This window comes from Struthio camelus, chromosome 6 (assembly GCF_040807025.1).
Source record: "Struthio camelus isolate bStrCam1 chromosome 6, bStrCam1.hap1, whole genome shotgun sequence".
Taxonomy (NCBI): Eukaryota; Metazoa; Chordata; class Aves; order Struthioniformes; family Struthionidae; genus Struthio; species Struthio camelus.
Window position 1 is genome coordinate 36983831 of NC_090947.1, and position 23135 is coordinate 37006965.

General features: G+C 38.1%; 1 protein-coding gene across 3 annotated transcripts in view; it reads right to left on the reverse strand.

Annotated features, from left to right (window-relative positions):
* DPP10 (dipeptidyl peptidase like 10) overlaps nucleotides 1-23135 on the reverse strand; it is a 552866-nt gene that overhangs the window by 74133 nt on the left and 455598 nt on the right. For all 3 annotated transcript variants that reach the window (XM_068949176.1, XM_068949174.1, XM_068949175.1), the window contains exons 6-7: nucleotides 2211-2263; nucleotides 2030-2111 (exon numbers count right to left, since the gene is read on the reverse strand). In XM_068949176.1, coding sequence (XP_068805277.1) covers nucleotides 2030-2111; nucleotides 2211-2263 — 135 coding nt within the window. The remainder of the gene's footprint in view (nucleotides 1-2029; nucleotides 2112-2210; nucleotides 2264-23135) is intronic.

Genomic DNA, 23135 nt, shown 5'->3' on the forward strand with positions numbered 1-23135 from the left:
TTAACTCAAAAATTACTGATAAAGTGTCTGTTCTAATGACAAATTGTATAACTGAGAACCATTATGGTGATAAGTCCCCAATTACGCCTGCTTTCTACCTACCCTCTTCTGCTGGAATTATCTATACTATTTTGCTTTGGCTAAAGAGGCAGCTGTTCCTTTGGTCAGCAGCAAAAGCCATTACTCACTACAGTCTTTATTCATTCATGCTCCTTCTACTTTTCTTGGCTGCTGCTGAAGCGGGACGGTAACGTGGCAATGCATTTCTGTCGCTTTAGAAACCTCCTTTTAGCATATAAAAGCTTCACGAGGACATTCTTCTTACTGGTTCTCTAAGACTCTTAGGGAAGTGACTCTTAAGCGTATTCTCACTGCAGGTCTACATCTATGTGATAACACCTGGTACTATTCAGAGCGCACAAAAGATTTTGTGTTTTAATGGAAGTTATTATTTCCTAATTCTGCAGACCATATGGCACCATAAAGCCCTCAGTGGAGAAGATATTTTTAAAGCATGACATTAACTGTGCTACGGACATTAACAAAGATGAGTAATGTTATCCTCATTGAAGTATAAATTATGCTAACATTTTCAAATTTGGATGAGTAAGGTTGCACCTAAAAACAGTGACACAGGAGTCAGCCTGTGCCTGCGTTTGAAAGTATTCATACATATTTCCAGAACGACAATCCAGGTAAGACAGATACAGAGTTGATCTGATTTGTTATTTTTCTGAACCTGGTAATAGTTAGGTTTATCTCTGTCCTTAAGATACATCTCAGGAAAACAAAAAGTTCATTTCTCAGTAATCATAGCATGTAATTTTTGGTTATACTTTAAATTACTAATCAGAGGTACAACACAGACAATCTTTCTATGAACTGCAATTTAATTTAAAATACGTTTAGTTCCGCTCAGTTTTGCAGAGGCATCATCTTTCTGTTACAGCCTAAACAGGTTGTAGCATTTCATAATACTGCCTGGTAAATAACCTATATATTTGTTATCATCAGTTCTATCACTATATTCTTGCTATGGATAAGTTAATGTGGTTAATCATTAAAGTATATCATGCATGTTCCAATTACTTTTTTCTTCCTGCTTCTACTTGCTTAATGCACTACATCCCACACAGGAACATTTTTTACGTTCCCACCATCTTGACGAATGATTTAAGCAACAGGGTATCTTCATCCAACTTATAACCTCTCTGCATGAACAAGTCACATCTGCAAAGATGGGATCACGCCTGCGCGCAGTAATGAGCTTATTAGAACATTGTAACTAGGATTACCAGGATTCCTTACTTAGAGACTTGAAGTTTTTGTTAAGTTTTTTCTTGTATTCATCTACCACCAACACCGGTCTGTTGAAAATTAGCGCTGTTCCTAGAACGAAGATTTTCTTCTTCTCATATTGAGGTTGGTCATAAAGGATGGTAAATGTTCATAAAACATTGCAAGGATGACACATGTTCATAAAACATTGTAAGACTTTTGGTAAAAAAGAACAGATGAAACATAGCTTTGCTGTTTTTATTATTATGAATTTAATGCAGCACAACTGACCTTGGCAGTAATTTTTATACTGAAATGAAAACAACACATTTCATTGAATGTGAATTCATCACATCCACTTTTAGTTGTTAAGCTTCTTGCCTGTGCTCAAGGTTTTCACTGATCTTGCAAATGAAAACTTCGCCTCATCTTCAACCTTCCTTCTCTCACACTAGCTTCCATAGAGATGGTTATTTTGAGAATTACTTGAGTGCATATTGAGATGAATATGTCATTCTTTCCATAATTGTGCAATTAAAGACTTTGCTTATCAGAATTATATTTTAAAATATCTATACCCGCTTTTTCTTAAAGAAAAACCCCTAAAGCCTGTAACAGGACTGTACCATTACACACTTCCCAATGGAAATATACAACAAAACTTAAGGCTTTTGATTTTTATTTCAGACAGACTGAAGCAAATATATTATTAAACTACTTTCACCATAGCACTTTCAACGACTGCACTTACCAGTTGCTGGCCTTGGATGCCCCATGCTGCATACTGTAAAACTGAATCCTCTACTTCTGGAGGGTTTAACTCCCAAACTTCCCTTGAAAAAATGTAAAAATTTTTACTTGAACACACGGGCATCATCTTGTTTCTAGAAACACTGACAATCATATCGTAGTGAAAGAACAATGTGACTTACCTTGTGTGTATGTTATAAATCACATATGAAGCTGTATAAGAATAATGAAAAACCTATGACAAAAAAAGAAAGCATGAGAATTATAAATACTGGCATCAAAGAACATCATTATTACAGTCCCAGTCTTTTAGTATATGTGAACACTGATATCCTTATTATTGAAATATTTCCTGTATTAATTATAAACAATAGGCTTGGACCAGCGTTTGAATGCTGTATGAAGGACATGCACGCTCCTCTAGTAATCTAGCCAGCCACTGAACCTGTGCGATACCTTTGCAGGAAAGGTCTCAACCAGACAAGTCTGCGATCTGGTTTAACAACAGGATTTTTAATAGAATACAGAACTGTATACATTAGGTGAATAAATTATTTTCTTTTGTATTTCTACATCAAGGTATAGTCAAAATCAAAATGCAGGTTAACACAGTTATTTCACTTGCAATGTTGATAGGTGCAGGGTCTGACCACCCTGCTACATACAACCCAACCAAGCGTTTGGACTGCTGCCTCAAGACCAAGAGTACAAAAGCTGGCTGGTTACTGGGGCTCCGTTCGGTGTGGTTTTCCTGAAATGTGTTTTCAGTCTGATTTTGCCTGGACTTCTTTGAAATTCAGGGCAAGTTCGTTACTCTGAGATTTTTCAGATGAAGTAATTTGGGTAAAACAAAGCCATTTGTCAATAAACCTTCCTAATTTGTCAGGAAGTTACCAGCAACCTCTGATCTCAGAAAGCCCAGAAGAGAAAAGCAAATCGGGTGTGGAGTCTTATGTTGCTCTCGTTACTGGTTGAAAATTTCTGTTGAAGTCAACTGAAATCAAAAGAGCTATCATTAAAACACAAAATACCAAGGCCTGACATATGAGGAGCCAAAAGATCAGCGCTGTGGAAGAGTATGAGACAGTATATAACGCGATGTACCAATAACCTGAAGGGCTAAAATCTTTTAAATCTAAGTATCTATTGCACATGTTTTCCCTGAAGTCAAATAGTTTGCGATATACACAGACTTACGGGCGTGTGTGTGTATATATATAGCCATAGTTATACATATATAAAAAGAGCTAATAACAGCCATTTTGCTAGCTTCCAGACTTGGGTGATTTATTTTAACCTAGTTCATTTCTTTAACACTACGGCTCATGTTGTGAAAACAGCATAATCTCACAGTAGTAATTAATTTTATTATAATGTATTGAAATCACTTTATGTTCTTACAATATAAAATATAACTGTGACCAAGTATTACTGTACTAAGAGAAATTCTTCTTTTTAATGAAAAACTACTGTCAGAAAGAAACATTAGGTGACATCCACCAGACTTACAGTAGCTTTACACGTATGGAGTTACAGTATCTCTGCTTGGCACACAGAAGATGCATTTCTGGACAGCATCAGGCTAGTTCCAGTTAGATCAAAACAGATTCTTCTGCAAAGCTAAAACCCTAACGTAGAGTATTTGTTGCAAACTCTTTAGTTTATGTTATCTGTACCATGAATCTTTCAGTATCCTCTCTAAAGAGAAGAGACCAAAGAGACCACACTGTTGTGACTTTGCTTACAAACGTCCATTCAATCATCTAAATCTGCAACCATCACACCCCTGGAGAGGAGCTTCAGAGGCTGTTATTTTGCCTGGAGGTTATTCAGTAACAGTGATCGGAAACATCCCTCCACTGACTCAGTTTCCATTACAACACACACCAAGAAATTTAGCATGCCCCAAATCTTTGCTGGCTGACACTGCAAGTCCACAGAAGCCCGTGAGATTAGGAACTCTGTTATGCTACAGCCAAATTTCCCTTCTATAAAATTTCCCTTTTAGACAAGAATCACTTCCATTCTCCAAGCCTATGGTGATTAACATTGAAAGTGTTGCTTCACTGAAAAGAATCACATACATACTAATAATTATGTCCAAAATTGATTTTTTTTTATTACAGCTTACGATAGAGTGTTTGATCATGCAAGGTACCAGCCTCTTCTGAGAAGTGCTAAGCGTGACAGAAATAGAGCTGAACTGTAATAATGTTATGATTATCGTAGCAGGTACAAAGACACTAAGAAGAATATTCTAAGAACGTTGATAACTGCTTATTTTCTCTAAAAAAAGTGATGATATACCTATCTACTAGAAATATCTTTATACTATATACATATCTACTTATACAGAGAGTAGAGTATTTGCTTAGATATCATAATGTTTAAATTTCAGTAGGATTTGTGGGAAAAATTAATCCGGTAACAAAACAACGACTATCAAGACAGAGTTATTCAAGTACGCACTGGCAAGACAATGAGACAAACTGCTGGCTTCAAAGTTCCTGCTTTCTTTTATAGATCTTATTTTGCTAGAGGCAAGAAAGGGCAGATTAAAGGGCCATAAACAGTTAAATCCTGGTGATTTTTGCGGAGGGCACACATTGCCCAAGGGGCTTTTTGCCAGCAGCTGTGAAAGGGGACAGCCCTGTACAGCCAGTGCCAACGCGGACCTTGGACGAACTGGTCTGCCACCCTTCCAGAAACATGGAAAAGTGTAGCACATATAATTGTTGGAGGGCTGATAGGTATTTAGAAGAGAAACATTTAAAAAGTAAATTGCTAGACAGAGTACGTTTTAACAAGAAATGCTAAAGTAATAAGTCATTTTGATAGCTTTAAAAGAAAATACACCATAACAACAGGAAGGGCACTTTATATCCCATTTAAAATTCTCCTCTTTTCTTGCAATAAAAAATCTATCTAAATGTTTATGTAAAAGTATTAACATCTTTGTGTTAAAAGTATTAACTTTGCAAATGGCTCTTTGCAAGAGCTCCATAACCAGAGGAAACCAACGTTACAGGAGGTTGCTTTCAGACAGAATGCTGACGGTTTTCTCAAATTTATTCAGTTTTATTTTCTAAAAGGAACACTACGAATATATAACAAATAAGAGGTTTCCTAATTCATCCTGCTTACAACAGCCACATAGTGAAACATAATCATTATCTAAATTAAAAAATGTTAGGGTGTACGATCTCTTACTTCCTCAACTCTCAAGTGCAGCCTTGTTAAGGTGCTCTAGCAGTTTTGTATAAAAGCTTACCTGCAGCTTAATTACCCTTTTATGGATATCCACCATTCTGGTGAACCTTCATCTCACACAGAGCCACATCAGTGGCTGGGACCACAAGTCTACCCCTAACGCACTGCACCCGGCAGCACCCAGGCAGGAGCCCAGTTGATGCTAACAGTAAGGAATATCAGTGACCCCCCACATACCCCTCAAAAATACCAGGAGCAAACCTTACCCCATGCCACCAGGGAAGCCCTCTCTGGGAGAGACATACGTAGGCTCTGCCCTACAATTATCTTTTTGAGGAACTTGCACTGATCAGAACAAATCTCGTAATTCATGCTGGAGGTCTGCAAAGAGACTGGGAGCTCAGATGGTCACCGATCCAGATGCATTGTCCCCTCTCGCTGCATTTCTACAGAGAAAGCTCTTTATCTTCTTCAAGACTCAACTCTTAAGTGCTATCATTTCTTTTCTGAAATATTTTCAAACATTTCTTATATTCCATGCCTTTTAACGACTGCTGTACTCAAAGACTAAGCTAAGGTTAGTCTTCTAAGCATGGACAGAAAATTACTTTAGCTGTCAAAGAAGTGTCATATATTTAAGTAGCGTGAAACTGAGGAAAAAGGAGGGAAGTTGTAGCGGAAAAAAGACTAAGTTTTCCAGGTATAAAGAGAATCAATTAAAGAATAAAGAAACAGGGAAAGTCTCTAGGAAGTAGAACAGACCAGGTGAGCTATGCCCTCACTCTTTTTCTCTTTTAAAATATTACATACATTAGAGTAGGAAGAAAGGAATATACCCTGGTATCATTCAATAATATAATACATTTTAAAGTGGGACACTGAAAGGATCCTTACCTCCGTGATTGGCACGGATGCTTGCCAGGGTTCAAGCCTTTCTGACAACTAAATAACTTGCATGTTTCTGCTGTGACAATTTAGAAATTGTTCCACATGCTGTTGATTTAAGAACTGTGAAAATGGCTTTTTAGGTAAGATAGATAGCACACACCCCCCCTCAATATAACTTATTTAATTTTTCTTTTGCCACATATTATAGGTAAGGTAACAACTATTCCATATCACACATTTCTTCTGCATTCAGAGTCTTTCATCAGTTTATAAACTGAAGACAGGCTTTCATGTGACGCTGCTCAACACTGAAAAAAGTTACCTGCATTTGTATATGAAAAAAATCAAATTACAGAACTATATTATAAAGGATCTAAAAGAAAAAAGGTGAAAAAAGTAGCTTCAAGACAAATTGCTCCCATCAAAACACACAGAAATAACAATCTATTATTCAGCTAACAGTCAACAATAAAAAGCCCACACTTATCAATCATGATCTGAACTTTTAGATGACATATTGTTCTGGATTTTATATGTCCTTTATCTTCTGTCTTTCAAGGAATGTCTTTGCCTTTCTGAGGTGTCTAAAAATGAAATATTGTCATGGAACTCAATGCGCAGCCCAGTAAGACGTATGAAAACTAAGTGCACTATATGCTTAGCCAAATATACTCCACTAATCCTGTAATCCACTCCAGGAAATATTCCATTTGCTGTCCTTGGGTGATTTGGAAAACATTCCTCAGCAGAACACCGTTTGTGCTAAAAAGCTGCCAAGAAAACCTTACTAGCAATATTCCACAAGATGATGAGGCCCTCAACACCAGGGACATTGAGACGAGCAGAGGACATTAGAGCCCCATGGCACGACCAATGCCAAATGTTCAGGGATGCCAAACACCTCGATGCATCCTAAATTCATTCCCTGCATTATAAAACAGTTATATTCTTTCATGTGCAATTTATTTAGAGTGATAATGATTGCTCCTTGCTCGCCTGGCTTTTTGCAAGGTTGTAAGCAGTGTGTTCTCTATTTTCATTTTTAGTCACACAGACACCCACGCAAAGTGTGCAGTCACACTCTGAACGAGTCTCTGCAGTTCTCAGTGCTGCTATACTCTAAATTCTCCCTTCAGATTCAAGTGAGACTTCTCGCAGGGCGTGACATCACTCAGTCTGAGCACAGGTGATAAAAACTGTGTATGATACAGATGTTTGCACACGCATCACATTCTCCATTAACAGTTCCAGTCATCCCAAAGCTTACCCGCCATATGGGATATACTTATGATACTCAATATTCCTGCTGTAGACATGTGTTTATTTTTGTACCTAGTAAATAGTAAGAAGACTACTTATCATTCCCTTCCAACGAACTAAAAAAATGCAGTGGTATGTCATTAAATAACTGGAACCGCATACTATACCATAATATAGAATTGCACATTATACTATCATGTCCATCCCACTTACCTCAAAACACACATGTTGACCCGGGAAGAGAGAGGCAGCTTCTCAGATAAGAAGGTTTGAAACCATACTGATCTTTACGATACCTCAGCGAGATACTAGATCTTTTACGGATGACACTTCTGATCACATCAAACATAAATTCTAGGGTTTGAAGAGATAACTAGTCTGAATAAAAATTGATTACGTAATTATTCTAAGAATTAAAAAAGAATGATTGGGTTTAGCTGCAGGGAGTTTTAACCGTTGCAGTATATGCATGCCTCACAAATAGTATTATTCATAAAAACAGACAGATCAAGAAACTGCTTATACCGCTGCACAGGCACAACAGCCAGTTATTAGGCAGTTCAACACTAAGGGAACCTGACCTAAAAAAGGTTTTTGTGTGCCTAAAAGCTTTTCTACTTTTTCCAGCAACATCAGTGGGTCCAATAAAAGATATAACCGCTTCCCACACATCTTGTCTCATTTATCTCCTCAGGCCATCAGTCTGTAACAACAGTGTTTCGTTACTGAGCTCTCTCAGTAAGGCATTCCTTAGCCCAGCTGAAAAAAGAACAATCTAAAACTCGAAATGTTATTTCCTAATTAGCAATCTGTGTTATAGTATTTTACAAAATCAGTGTGAACCGAGAAATCAAGGGAGAGGACACACTGAAGCACGGGAAAATACAGGGCGCTTACTTCATCATTCATCCATGGCCTTTCTCACTTTCAAGATCATCCGTAACATATTAGTGAAAAGCTTGTGCATGTTTTCAAATGGCCTTGGTTACTGCCAGACACCAGAAATATCGGATCCTGTACACAGTTGGCAGAATAGCAACACGTGTAGGATTCTCCCTTCATCTTCTTTTCTATGATTGAACTAAGCATTTGAAGAATTACTGAAAAATTGACTTAGGCTCAAAATCAAGCCAAAGATTTTTCCACGGTAAAATGATTATAAGGCCAAGATAAAAGTTAATCAATCACTCATCATTCAGGCAAGGAACTACTCCCACAGAACTACACACGGAACTTCATCTGCAATTCCAAAATCAAGCCTCTAATAATCCTTCACTAAAACCTCAAAAATTCACTTTTAGAAGAGAAATGCAAAAACTCGTTTCCTCTTTTGCCTTTGGGACAAAAACCCCTTGGAAGAAAAGAGGGAGCCTGCAGAACATGCCACAAACTACAAACATCAAGTGAGGAGCAGAAGCTGAGTGGAGAGAAGATAAGCGGAGCGTCGTGAAACATTGGGCATAGAAGACTTGTATAGAGATACTCGGAAGGAATTACTGAAACGCGTGAACTCCAGCAAAACCCTGGTGACACAGTTGCACCGAGAGCACGTGGTGCAGCAGACACAGCAGACACAGCGAGACTGTGGTAGTAACTTTGGGTAAATCTATACCATGGATGCACACAAGCCATCTAGCGCCACGTGATTTAACCTGTTAAAAGGATGTGCCACAAAGCGCAGCGCTGAACTTGGCTCTGCGCAAGCTATCGGTGCCCTGGCAAAGGCTTCCCAAGCGTGCCCCTGCCCCAGTTCAGACTGCAACTGGTATCTGCACACTGCGCAGCACCATACAAACTTAGGCTGACATGAGGCTGGATGCCTCTACGACATATTCGATTGCACAGTACAGACCTGACTTTTGTTACCTGATTTTCAACTAGCACAAAATGAGTTAGGCAAAAGGAGTAACTGTATTATGTATTATTCACAGTAAGTCGATTCACTATAGATTCAAATACATATTCACTACATATTCAAATTCACTCTCTATACAAATTCAATCTATACAAATTATTACAAATTATCCCAAACTACACAGAATCTATGCATCTTATCTATATAAATTATGCAAGTTACTATCTAAATTATTTCTCTTCTGCCTAGTCATATTTACTCTCAGTTTTGCTCTACATACGCATGAGGACTTCAGATCTGCAGCAATGAAAATACGAACAGACTTTGTGCAGGTAATTAGTGTTATACATCAACTCTATATTTTGACACACACACACAGGGGATGAACCGGAGAGCATCAAATCACATGCGACCAGATTTCGTGCACTGCAATAGCCTCCTCAAAGCAAATGAGTTACAGAGGGGCGAGAGACAGTTTTTGCTTTCTCCAATCACGATTCCAAGCGGCAACTTCCATGTATTCTTGCACTTGCAAAGAATGGATCAGCAAACTCCTGTTCCTTATCTCCGTTTTTACAAGCTTTTACATGTGACTCTGCTGGGACTGCAGGGCAGAGTGGACTCAGTAGCTAACGTGCTGAGACAGAACTTGCGCAAAACAATGAAAACGATATAGTTTTGATTTTCCTTTCCTTTTCTTTCCTTAATATTACAAGATATGTGACTCCTCTGTTAGTCAATACTTGTGATGTAGTTAATAAGCTGAAATTAGTAGCAGCATGACTACTGCCAAAGGCAAAATACGGCTGATGGATGAATCCTCCATCCCTTTTGCAGTTTATTTGCTAAATAAATTAATAATGTAATCGGTATCAGCACTAAAGTTGAAATTCACCTTCCTTCAAACCCGCATTCTCAGTCCTTTACATTTGTGCCACATTTGCTTGTCCAGTCTGACTCCATGTGTTTTCCAGCATAGGAACTGCTTTTAAAGCAGCTTAAACAATTACATTTGGCATGACTGAGTTTGGAGTTTAATAAAATTGGTCTTTTGGGCATGTAACAAGTGAGGAGAGCGCTTTGCAGTATCAACTTCAGAGCCACAGATACATGAAATCAATATGGTTTAACTCTTACACTGCAAATGGAAAGCTCCAAGAAAACACACACTTCATCAGTAAGGGACTAACTGCACATTTATGAAAATAATATTGGTTAAAGATTGGAATTCTGCTGATTTCAGGGGATGCAATCAAATACAGTGAAACTCAGATTGTGTGAATATCCTAAGGCTCAGCTCCCTCCGTGCTGGACTCCAGAAAGGGTCTGCACTGTGCTTCAATAAAGTGGCGCATTTTGCTCTTGTGAGGTGCAGTGTTTGGCTGTTATTTGCCTGGTCCTAGATTCAGCAAAAATATACATACAAGTGTAATCAGATGAACTGATGACTGATTTCATACAGATTGTACCTGGGGTAGACAGAGGCAGGGAATTTAATTCCTTCATCAATTGTGAATTCGCACCACAACCCGTAAATCATACTTTAAGCATACTTTAATTTTAAACTGCAGTAAATGATACATTAATGCATAGCTTATGCAGCTAGAAAGGATTGCTGTGATCATTATGCCTCGCCTCCTACATCTGTACCACGGTTTACAGGATTTCTCATTGCAAGTAGTGGGGGACGCAACTACAGAGATTCCTGATGGATTCTTCAATGAGTTTTAGAGCAAATCCCAGTAAACAAAGAACCAAAGACTCTGTAATAATGAGACAAAAAATGTCTACACATCTTTGAATCCTATTGTTCCTATTCAAATTTTGGAAAACAAAAAAAAAGAGGTAGATTTTGCCAATATTGATGTCTAAATCTCTGTATATTGCTACACAACTTCTGGCCTTGTTTCTCAAAGCTCTGTATCTAATTGCAAAGAGCTAATCTAAACTGGCTTGATGCATTTACGGCACTGAAGTTAAATGACAAGGTTATAACTTTGCAAAGCATCATATTTATTTGTTTCAATCAAAATCAATTACTTGTCATGATTGATAACGACTACTGCATATCATTGGCCATAATTTATGGTTAGTATTAACACTTTTGGATATGAAATATTGCCAGCCATAACAACGACATGCTGCCAAGCTAAAATAAATATGAAGGCGAGACGTTTCTAGACATGTAATTTATCTATAAGAAGAAAGGCTGTCAAGGAAGCCTAAACAAAAAAGCACCTCTAGAAAATCTGCTGGAACTTCAACTGTTCCACATGTAATTTTTCAATAAGATTAATTATCTCAAGAAAAAGACATCTACTGTAGAATGTTAATTAATTCACAATCAATTAAACTCAGTTCATCTAACCAACAGTAATGTGTTACAAACCGTAGTTGAGAATAACTGCAGAAACTTTTTTTTCTTCTGCTACTTCAAGAACTGAGATAGACCATCCTATATTTGGATATGCAACTCAATCATTTTTGAATATATAATCATTTCAGATGAGTGAATTATTCAAAAAAGAAGGTACTGCATTACTACTTCTGAAACTCTCATATATCACTGTCATTTGAAATTCTATTAGTTACACTATCGTGCAAAATATGTTTCTTGAGTATAGTATGAGATGACTTACTACAAAAATTATATGGAATTTTTTTCTGGCTCATTTACCTTCAACATTAAAAAGCAGGTATAGCTTCACTGAAATCATTGTTACCTGACTGCGGAACTGGTAAGCCTCAAGCCTCGTAACGTTACCTGATTATTTTTTATACTGATACACATGTACACACACATAATTCTCACGTGAATATACAGTATGATTAAAATTTTGACTTTATGAATACTTCAGTATTTATAGAAACTTTTCTTTTCCTGAATTGTTTTGCAGTGAGCCTCACAAGATGCATGCACATTTTGATCTGGAAGAGGATAAGGACAAATGGAAGGTATCACTTCTGATGACAAAATCAGAACTTTCTCTCCGAAGAAATATGAGGCTGTTGCTGTTACCTGCTTCTGGTCAGTGCAGCTGGAGATTTTCTGGCTTGGAAAAACACATCTCTAAATATTTCCATACTGTCCGATACTTTAAACATCTGATCTTTTCAAGGGGTCCTTCCAATGCAATTTAACAGAGTCCCATAGATGAGAGGCATCCCTTATGATTTAGTTTGAATATCTCCACACATACCGAAAACTGTTAACTGAGACCAAAACACATTTTAAATTACTGACTTGAAAGCAGAGCTGCATCAGGGCTCCTTAGAGTGTTTTGTGAAGGTTTAATTTAGTTTACTCTTTGGGATACTGCAGAAGAAGAACAGAGCCAAAACTGGGTTATCTTCTCTGCTTTTCTGAGGCAATGTTCTTCACATATTGTATTTATTCAAACAGCTTGCTAAAGAGGAAATTGGCAAACGCAGGAAAAAATACCACCTTGTTTTGAAGAGAAACACATCTACATGTGGTGATGTTTACAGAAAAGTGTCTAAGCAGATCCAAGTGAAACAATATGGGCAAAGAAATAGGTAAAGAAATTTGTGAGAAAATATTTTCTGGGTTAAAATCCCATTCCATATAAAATGGAGCTGAAAATGCCCTGAAATGATGATGAAACAAAAGAAAATCAAAGCATATGCCAGGACAATTTCTGAAAAAAGGCTACAGCTTCAATTTTTTTTCCTTCTCCAGATGACCTAACTCCTTTGGGCAGCAGCGACAAGCAGGTATCAGACGCTCCTCAGCTGCTCACTTGCAAACGACACAGGGAGATGAAAAGACCCTACAGAGCTGGAGAAGGGAGAAGCAATAGGATAGATGGCCTGTAGGGATGAAGAAATGCAATAGGCAAATGGAAAGGACAACAGGGCTGAGGGAAGCAGACAGGGAAACCAGCAAAGAAAGCAAGATGGAATAAGGAAATTGCTACTTATCTGCCTTGACAAAAGTTTGAGTATTCACCAAGAGTTTGAGCTGTGAGCAGGTTTCCAAACTGCTTTCGAAAACCATAAAGTGAACTGCTCTTGTACCACAAGCAAACTGTTGTGAACCACTCATCCAGCACACCTAGGACCCATAGTCACTTCAAAGCACTCCCTAGGATCCCTGATTATACTCTTCAAATGATTTGAACACTGAAAGCCAGATTTCCTTCCTTAGATCAGTTCTGCACTGGAGCGTGAACTCCTGTATCTTCAACGAACCACATCTATGTTAAAACAGCAGGAAAATAGAATTTTGTCCATAGGAATAAGTTTCACAAGTATCATTAAGGCTAAATGTCATCTCTAGTTTTAAACATCCTTTTTGGTCATGCCCTGTTCATCTCCCTATCTCTATGATTTCTTTGGTGCTACTCATCCTGCTAACTGGCTTACAGTGTTCCCCTTCTGTTCCACTTTCTTGCCACAAAACTGAGCAAAATATCACCTCTCTCTGCACTTTGCAACAATTGAGCTCACAGCTAGTTACCTGCTCCAGCACTTCCTATTAACAATCCATGATGCTTCTTGCAGTCTACTAGGCCTACCTTCACTAATTTTCTCGTATTGTACCGTATTTTTGTATTAGTCTCTGTTATGGCTGCTTTATGATATTATAGTTCCTTTGAAGGGGGTAACATGAAGTAGACTCTTCTAGCAAATAAAAGACCTCTTCATGATGAAGTGATTAAAAGGTCACGATAAGAGAGCTATTCATTTAGTACAAGGGACTACTTCACGGTGATCTCAAAGAAGCTGTAACAAAGTGATGAATACCTCACACCAAACTCGGCTCTCCAGGAAACATCTAATCTGGTCCTATATTTGCAGACAATAAATAGAATTAAAAAGGTTAAATTTGTGCAGGTGGTTAACTGCCTTCACTGAAACGTTAATTTATTGCCTAAGACCCCAGGCTAACTACCTTTCACGCTCAAATACCCCAAAAGACTTGTTCTTACTTAAAAAGAACACAAAAAATGGATAATAAAGGGCTACATCTTAATATTTCTCTGAAAAGCAGACCCAACCATTTGATCTGGTAGGTCTGTCACACTACCAAGTGTTCCTCGGGACATGAGACTGAAGCTCGGTTTAAAGCATGATGTGCAACAAAGACAACTCTGCAAAGATGTGCTTAAAACATGTCTCTGGGACAGTTATATAAAGGTCTAGTCTTTGCAATCTACTTCAAGGTATTTCAGCTCTGTCTGTGTACGTATTTTAAAAGATCTTTCACTCTATCTGTACCAAAGTAACTGCTCACTCTCCTTTTGCAGGAATTCACTTATTCAATGCTCATCCTTTCAACACTGTTGAGAGATGCAAATGCGACTAGATTTATCTGCTTTCCTGACTGACCTGTTGGCCTAGTCAAAGAGACAGTCAGCCAATTTTCTTTGATTGAGGAGCCACGAAAGCAGCAAATGCCTCTTCTGAGAAAGGTGGGATCAGTTTCCCATGCATAACATAGACTGGAGATGGCCATGCCATACAACGAGCTACAATAGGAGAACCACGAGACAGGATGATTAAAGCATTTGAAAAATACATAGACCTTTTTGTCATTGGGCATTTGCCCTGGGATAAAGTTTTCAATGACAGGGTTATGTAGAAATTCTCAAAAACTAAAGCAGTGCCAGCCATCCCCATGTATATCCACTTGCACAGCAGCTTCAATTATACCTTTCGATGAAGGCTACCTGCTTCAGTGAGGGAGCAGCAAATCACAGATTCTAACTGAAAAGCAGTGAGCTAGATACTTCACTGCTTTATTTCACTAACTTTTTCTTCTTTGGAGAGGTGACTAGTAAAGATTTTTGCATTCATTTTCTTACTTTCTCTTTGTATCCTCTTCTTACCACATCTTTTTTCTATTTTTAAAGTAATTTACTTCTTTTTTTGTTCTTGATGTTAAATTTCAGAGAACCATTTTCTGCTCTACTTGTACAGTCACAGAATGTGACAAACCACTTGTTAAGTTGCATCAGATATTAGCTCTTTTTAAGCAATGGCAAAACAGCTTTTTTGTCTCTTTAGCGCTCTCACCATTAACGGTATACACAGCCAGGGCTACAGGCAAGTCTGCTTCTTCCAGAATCTCTGAAGCAGAATTTCTTCATTACTGCCACACATCTTCCTTCCATTACCTCCAGGTAACACAGCTTTGGTTCCCCTTGTGTTAACACAGCTTATAAAATGCAGTAGATTGCTTCCTATTTGACACTGTGCTTTTCTAAGACATTTAAAAGGGCACTGGCAAGCGTGCCATTCATCATCTTCACCTACTGCCTTGTCAAAGCAGAGAAAGGCAACTTCAAGAATAAATTCAGCAGAATAGAAAAACTGTCTATATTTTATTCATCTATGTTGGATAGCATTGAATATATCAAGAGTAGGGGTCACAGACATTTCAGCACAACTGATGGTACAGATGGTGTTCCTTGTATTAATATAGCTCCCCTGAGAATGAATTTTGTTGTGCTCGCAGACCTTTGTTCCCTTGTCTTTCAACAGTTTATAATTTTGTTGATGGTATTTATAGAATTCTCCATCTGTCAACTCACTGGTTTCCCTATTTCCATCAAGAGACATCGGTCCAAGTCCTTCATTAAAGTCCTGTTCTAATAATCTGTGGAAACAAGATTTACAAAGTATTGCATGATGCTTCTGAACCGACTAAATTTTGTGGTGGTTGGTAGGCTTGTCATTCCCCACTACAGTGAACAACACGGGTTTCAGGCTGCTTTGGGCACTTGTTTCCGAGATGCATTCTGTCTTGATGCTTCTGTCTTGAGTACAAAGCTGCTTCAGTGATTACATTTCAAAAGTGTTCTTCGAATCATCTCTAAGGTGCAGTAAGTGTACACATCATCTTTCACCTCAGTCATCAGCTAAGTAAGTATCAATAGTGCTAAATATTTTTTTTCTTATGTAGGTTAAATGTTTTTATGAGCCAGTTTCACTACACCGAGTTGGACACTCGGTTTCAGTTGTTCCTTCAGCACTGCTGCATCAGAAGTGAATTCTCAAAACCTTCCAACATCTCATTGTGTATTTTCTGAGATTCTATTCTGATCCCAAAATCTTTATGACAAAAGCTAGTCATTTCAGCTAAACAAAATAATACACTTTGACAAACAAGATAGGTCTTGGCTTTCTGTGTTTTACTAGTGACAAAGACATAAAGGTATTCCAACAACATTTTTTGCTGTGTTTTTTCTGGCAAGCACACTTCACTGAAAAGGCATTCACCATTGCATATACTGAATTTAACGTGACTGTGGAGACTATATATGGAGAGGTCGTCTTCTTTTGTGAGCTTGTATACCTAATGACGAAAACTTGCTTTGTTTTTTTTACCTACCAACTTCATGCAAAAACTGGTGATTTTTCTGATGAAATTTAAATAAAAAGACATGCTTAAATTGTTTTTCAATTAAACCACTTCCTATATAACTTTATTTACAGTCCAGATGCTTTAAAATTTCAGCTGCTCTGCCAGGGACTCCAGTGCCATTGAAAAGAACAGAGGGCTTGGGGCGGGGGGCGGCTTCTTTTTTCTCTTATACACTGTTTTTGGTGGAAACCTGGTTCAAATTCAGAATAAGTATATGAAAGGGAAGATTAACCATAGCCCGATCCTGAATTGACTGATAGGAAAAAAAAATCTGTTGATTTCAGCTCATTTGGCTATATAAATGTGTGAATTATAAAAATTATGCCATTATAGGTACATAACCTGCACAAAACAGTAAGAAAAGCAATACAGTTCAACAATTAAGATTCTGATGGGTTTTGCTAGGGAGAGATTAACAAGCTGAACAACCTCTCTAACTGCAATCAAATTTGTGAAATTCAACATAAATATATCAGATTGTATTTTGAAGCAAGTATTTTAGATTTAGATTTTGGTCATTCATCTAACAAAGCGAAACTGAAAGGAAAAGATTCTTGGCAGAGGAAATCCTATTAAGGAAGCCAAACCTTATCTCAGGTCTTTCAAATCTAAGTTTTGATAAAAATAGTTTACTGCCTGACCCTTTTACTAATTCCACCCGTGAGGTAAAGGTATGTGAAAAGAGTTCACTACCGAAAACATATCTCTGATGAAACTCTTTTTATTAACCTCAGTAAACTTTAAGTGGTCCACTAATGTTTGATTTGCATCCACAAAGAGGAAGTAAATTTAAATATGCACTACTAACGAGTGGAACACATATGCTTATAGTGATTCACTCTGTATAAGAAATAGCAACTAGAGATTTGGGGTTATTTGCTCCTCCGTGAAACCATAAAGAGTGATTCAATCGTGGAAATGAACTAAGTAGTCAGCAGTCCATGGGGATGGGTCATAACTTGGACAGCTGGGGCTCTCTCACTGGGACAACAGTAGTACAGGGGTTTGCTCTGGCCATTTTGGAGGTATTACTCTGTATATTTCTTCTGCGAAAAATATATACAGGGAATAGGCTTCTCAATTTGCTACAGATGGACGGATTGAGGAGTCTAACAATGTCAATGAGGACGTCAATAAGCAAAGAGATGCTTACCTCTAACGTGAACTTCACGTTCTACGGGGCGCTTATCCGCACCTTCAGGAATTCAAATAGCTTTGTGAACCTGACACTTCAGCCCTTGGAAATTGCTACCCCTTGCCATTTCTGCATACTCTAAAGCCTTCATAATCGAAACATAAAGAAATCCAAGAGATTTTGCATCAAATACCGGAAGTAACATGCTTATATTCCTCTCGCATACTCAAGGGGAGCAAATTTCATAATATAATCACTTATTTGACATTTAATTCATCTTCCTTGTAATTCAATGGGCAGAATTAAATGATTAAACCTAAAGTGATTATGTACATAATGAGTAAAAACAGACCGAGTCTTTTTTTTAATTTCAGTAGTGGGGGTTATAAAAACGTTTAAGCACCTTTAATATGAGAAACTACTTAGTGAAATTCACATTTGTGTCCTTTTAAAAATAATAATGGGACTTTAATCAAATTAAGCTTCTTAAGACTTTCAAGTAAGCAATGGCTATTTTACAATCTACTGGTCAGATTCTCAGTTGCTGTACTGATTTCTAACTCTGCCTACTCTACTGAGTTATGTCCATTTTGAACATCTGTATCCTCTTTTAAAATATTTAGTAGTCTTTTTTTAAACAAATGGTTTGTTTGTCAAAAGAGAGGCACAATAGGCTATGTACTCAAGGTTTAGTTTGTGTCTCAATTATCAAGTCCCCTGAAAGCTTCTCAGACAATCCATTTCTTGTCAATTTAACAGGGTCGTTACAGAATCTTTATTACTAATAATGATGCAGCAGTTAGAAGGATCTTCCTCAGATCTCTTAAATTAACTTACAAGATCCTTAAGTTCAACATGGAATTTGAGATAAAAAAAGAAATGGGAACATATATGAGCCAGGCTTTCTGCAAAGATAAACAACCTATGCCAGGTTGACACCAGCAGCAGAGCTTTGCGCACAGCAAGGAGAAGGGATGGGATTCAGAGTAATCTGCACTCTCGGAAAAGCTGAATTTTATTCTAGGTCTGGCTCTGCGGCCTGACACTGAGTAGCTTAATCGTTTTGACCATGCACTCAAAGTCTGGATCTTCTCTGATCGAAATCAACAGCAACATTTCAGTGCCCTCGGTGGTGCAGAGCACGGCTACTCTCACAAACATGAAAAACAGCCATTTCACACCCCTATTTCAAGTGTGTCCCTCAGCTTGCAATTAAACAAAACTGTTTTGTTAGCACCTGTGGAGTGACCTGCCTACGCGCCATCCCCCTTCCAGCTATCGTTAAATGAGCATACAAATACCTGGTTTACACGCAAACACTCTGGCAGTGAGGTTAGCTGTGACCCTCAGAATTACTGCTGGTTAAAAAGAAGTTCATTGCTGCTTCTCTCTTCTAATATTAAGAATGATAATCAGCAAGAGCAGCGCACTTTACAAGCACAGCCCTGCCAATGTAATAAATAGGATACATACAGTTCTCTGTAGACCAATATAATATATAGGATACATACAGCTTTACACAAGGGTGTGAGCTGCATGATTAAGTGCATGTTAACGTTATGGGTTAGGAATTTATAAAGGTCTATTAAGAACTTGCTTCCTTATTAGGTATGACTTCTCCTTTTTTCTTTTGTTCAAGTTAGGTCAGGGGTATCAGTGACAGCTAAGATATCTATAACTAAATGATCCTGACTCCTTTCTGGTAGCAGATACTTCTCTAAGTATTCAGGAAGCAGGTAGAGTTAGGCTGCTAACGACCTGCTTTGGCAGAAGAAGTTTTAACTCTCTCATCATCCATTCCAATTACGAAGTGATAGGGCTTTCTACCGAAGCAGGACCGCTTTCCTTACACACGTATTCTTCTAACAGAGCTGATCTAACAGAATTGCCACCCATGCGCCTATTACTATTTTTATCCCCAAGTACCTGTATTTTTCAGTATTCCCAGGCAGAGCCTTCTAAATCTCCATTTGCATTTGTGGCGTAGCTCCTGATCCTATCTGAACGAATCTCTGTTAGCACACCATTAGCTGTAAAACGTAACCCTGAGATCCTCCAGTCTTCCCGTTGCTGCCAATGCGGCTAGGCTGAGCAGTGCACCTTGAGCGATTACACTTCTGCTGACTGTAACTCTGAACTACTAAGATGAGATAAAGATACTGTAATGCTTTGTCCAGTAAGACTAAAACTAGTGAGGCTAGCCATTTTACTGCATACTGATAATAACATATTTATCTCTTTTAGATCTTCTTGAAGATTTTTATCACACAGCCGTGTTTCGTTACATTCTATAAACACATTTAAAAAACATCAAGGTTTGAACATAGAGTGCTCTGCTTGTAGTGTTTTAAGAGCAAGTTATAAGTTATCATTAACTTCCCCACACTGACAGATGATTTCCTAACGAAATTAGTACACAATTAATTCTGAGTATTAAATTGTTGTGTGCAAACAGACAAAACACCATTTTTGAAACATCAATAAAAATTATCCTGGGATTTGACATTCTTTGAGAGATCGTTTCACATTTAACTTCATTTTCCTTCAGCTAAACATTTGCTAGTAATAAAAAATGAGAATCAATTAAAATAATTTATCTTAATTCACAAATACAAATACTGCATCAATATAGCAAATTACATTACTTTTCAGTAGGACAGACACCACTAAATTTAAAAACTGTCAATAGTTACAGAATACTATTTAAATACAGTTCTCTATTTATATATGAGGGCAAATAGTGCTTGCTTTACAATCTTTTAAATTACTTCTTTTGGCAAAAAGATTAATTTTTCCATTTTTCTTATTTACATTTTTCCAGTCACAAAGTAGTTTTCTACATGCTGTATCAGATTTGGCCTAATATGCATTTCTCTGACTTGCTATTGTAAGCAGAGAGCCCTGTACAGTAAAGAAATAGGAATCTCAGAACCTTCCCTGCTAATGCAGACTTGCTGATCAACAGTCGGATCATACTGAAATTTAAACATCTTTAGCAATCTATAGGGAAGAGGGAATTTGCTAGTCTCAAAGACTGCATAAATAGATTCTCCCTGCTATTGGATGATCCTCTGCGTTAAAACAGTGCGTAGGTGACCGTGTTGCTGGAGAGAACAAGATTAAGTTTTCATCGATGCTTGATGAAAAAATCATAGAAAAATCAGGTGGGAACAGGCACAGTCCCACCTCAGGACAGAGTCAGCCAGTCCGAAAGCATTCAGAAGATACTTGTTTAACCTAGTCAAAAAAATCCCCAAGGGTGGAGACTCTACAATCTTTCAAAGAAATTGATTTCAGTGTTTAATGATCTTTAGAGTTAGAAAGCTTTCTCTTCATTCCAAACCTCAATCTTCTTGGCTACAATTTAATCCTATTACTCCTTCTCCTAGCATAATAGAATATAAAGAAAAAAGTCCATTACCTTACTACGTGCAGGAACATCTTACTTATTTGAAGCTTAGATCTCCTCACTTTTCTCTTATTTCCCACAGAAAACACGTGCTTAAACACTGAAGTGTGATATTTTCCTTTGTTTTTTTTTCTAATTAGCGGGACGTTGTGCATGTGCGTCCTCGTATCTTTTCCTATGATACCGCTGTTTACGGTAGTCACTGCCTATCACATATTTGCTTACTAGATCTATTCCCACCTAATATGGGAGCTTGCCTTTGCAGCTACTGAATTGCATCCTGCATATTCAAACCATCTCTCCAAAACGATTTATAAAGTTTTGAAATCCAACCTTGTTCTCCAGAATGCTGGTAACCCAGCTGGCAAAATCTGTAAATTTAAATAATCTACTCTCTGTTCTATTATCCAAATCATTACGGAAAATTACTGAATTACCACTGGACTCTGGCCAGAGCCCCGTGAACCATAACTCCATCTCTTTTGATAACAAAATTTATTTTGCATCCCTTTATTTGCAAGCTTTTGCTCTAAGCACAGAGTCTCAGTCTGCTTCTACTTACAGCAGTCCTGTTTAGATGGCACCTCCTTAGCTTCCTGGTGCAGGTGCCATCTAAAACAGCAGAGAAAACTCTGCTGGAACAAAGACACCACACCTACCACTTCTCATCTACTCCCCAGGATTTTTATACAATTATAGAAAGAAATTAGATTGATTTGATGATTTGATTGTCACAAATAGGTGTCAGCAGTTACCCAGCAACTTGTTATCTTCTAAGAATTTTGTAGCTGTTAACTGAACTACCAGAAAAATCAAACTTTCTCCCTTCTTCCACCACAATTCTCCAGAGCCTCCTGTTTGGTCTCATTTTGGAGACGACCACTGCTTGCCCTTTTCAGTTTTACGGAATCTTATCTGTCTTCCATATGTCTTCACAGATAACAAATAACCACAATTACATTACCTCAGCTAGTTCCCCATAGCAATTTTTATCAGGGCCAGGACATCAACTCTAACCTTTTTTTCCCTTATCTAAACCAAAGTCCTTACCAGTCTGACGCTGAAGTTAAATGTGTTAACCATCAGATCACAACTAACCTTGTTAACTGAAGACTGGAGCAAAAAAAGGCAATAAAAACTTCAGTCTTCACTGCAGCATCTGTGATCTGCTCCTCCCTTGCTCTGAGAAACAGATTGACTTTTTCCTCCTTTTTCCTCTCATCAGTGCTGAACCGTTTCCTAATAACTCTTCACCTACACCCAGACATCACAGGGGTCCTGTACGCCCAGCCACACCGTAATAAAATCCAAGTGAACTTCTCCCTCCTCTCTGATGCCGTCCCTTCTGCTGTGGGAAACCAGTCACGCGGAGGGGGCTCGCCGTTGTGTCCTCTGGGCTGGCCAGGGGACCGTCTTTTGTGGGGCAATTAAGACACAGCTTCTGCATCCCTGCCTATCTCATTTATTGCTGTGATCTTTCTGATTTCCTCTACTTGTTCCCTTTATTCTATTAAACTTATCCCTGGTAAAGATTACCCCCACATAAAGATCACTGACCTCTTCTATACAAAGCTAGGCATAAGGCATTTGCTTCTTCCTTCGGTTCATATATTTTCTCCAGTCTTTCAGAGGGCCACACAAGAACGAACAAAGCAGATGATACATGAAAACAGGAAACGGAGCAGAGCGGCAACTGCTGGAGTGGAGCTCTGTAAAAGAGCACTGGGAGAAGACAGGAAACCTTAACAGCTATGCATAATTTTGATTTCTAGCTACTGCTCTGACAAACTGTAGAGAAAAGAACCTGGAGAGAAAGAGAATCAGCTATTGGTCTTTACCTACAAATCAATCAGGCAACTTGTGCACAAAGCAATCGTGCCACCTGCGCTGCGGCTCAGCTAAGCACTCCTGCATCAAGATTCAGATTCAATACTTAACTCCATCACCTGGTCAAATTTTT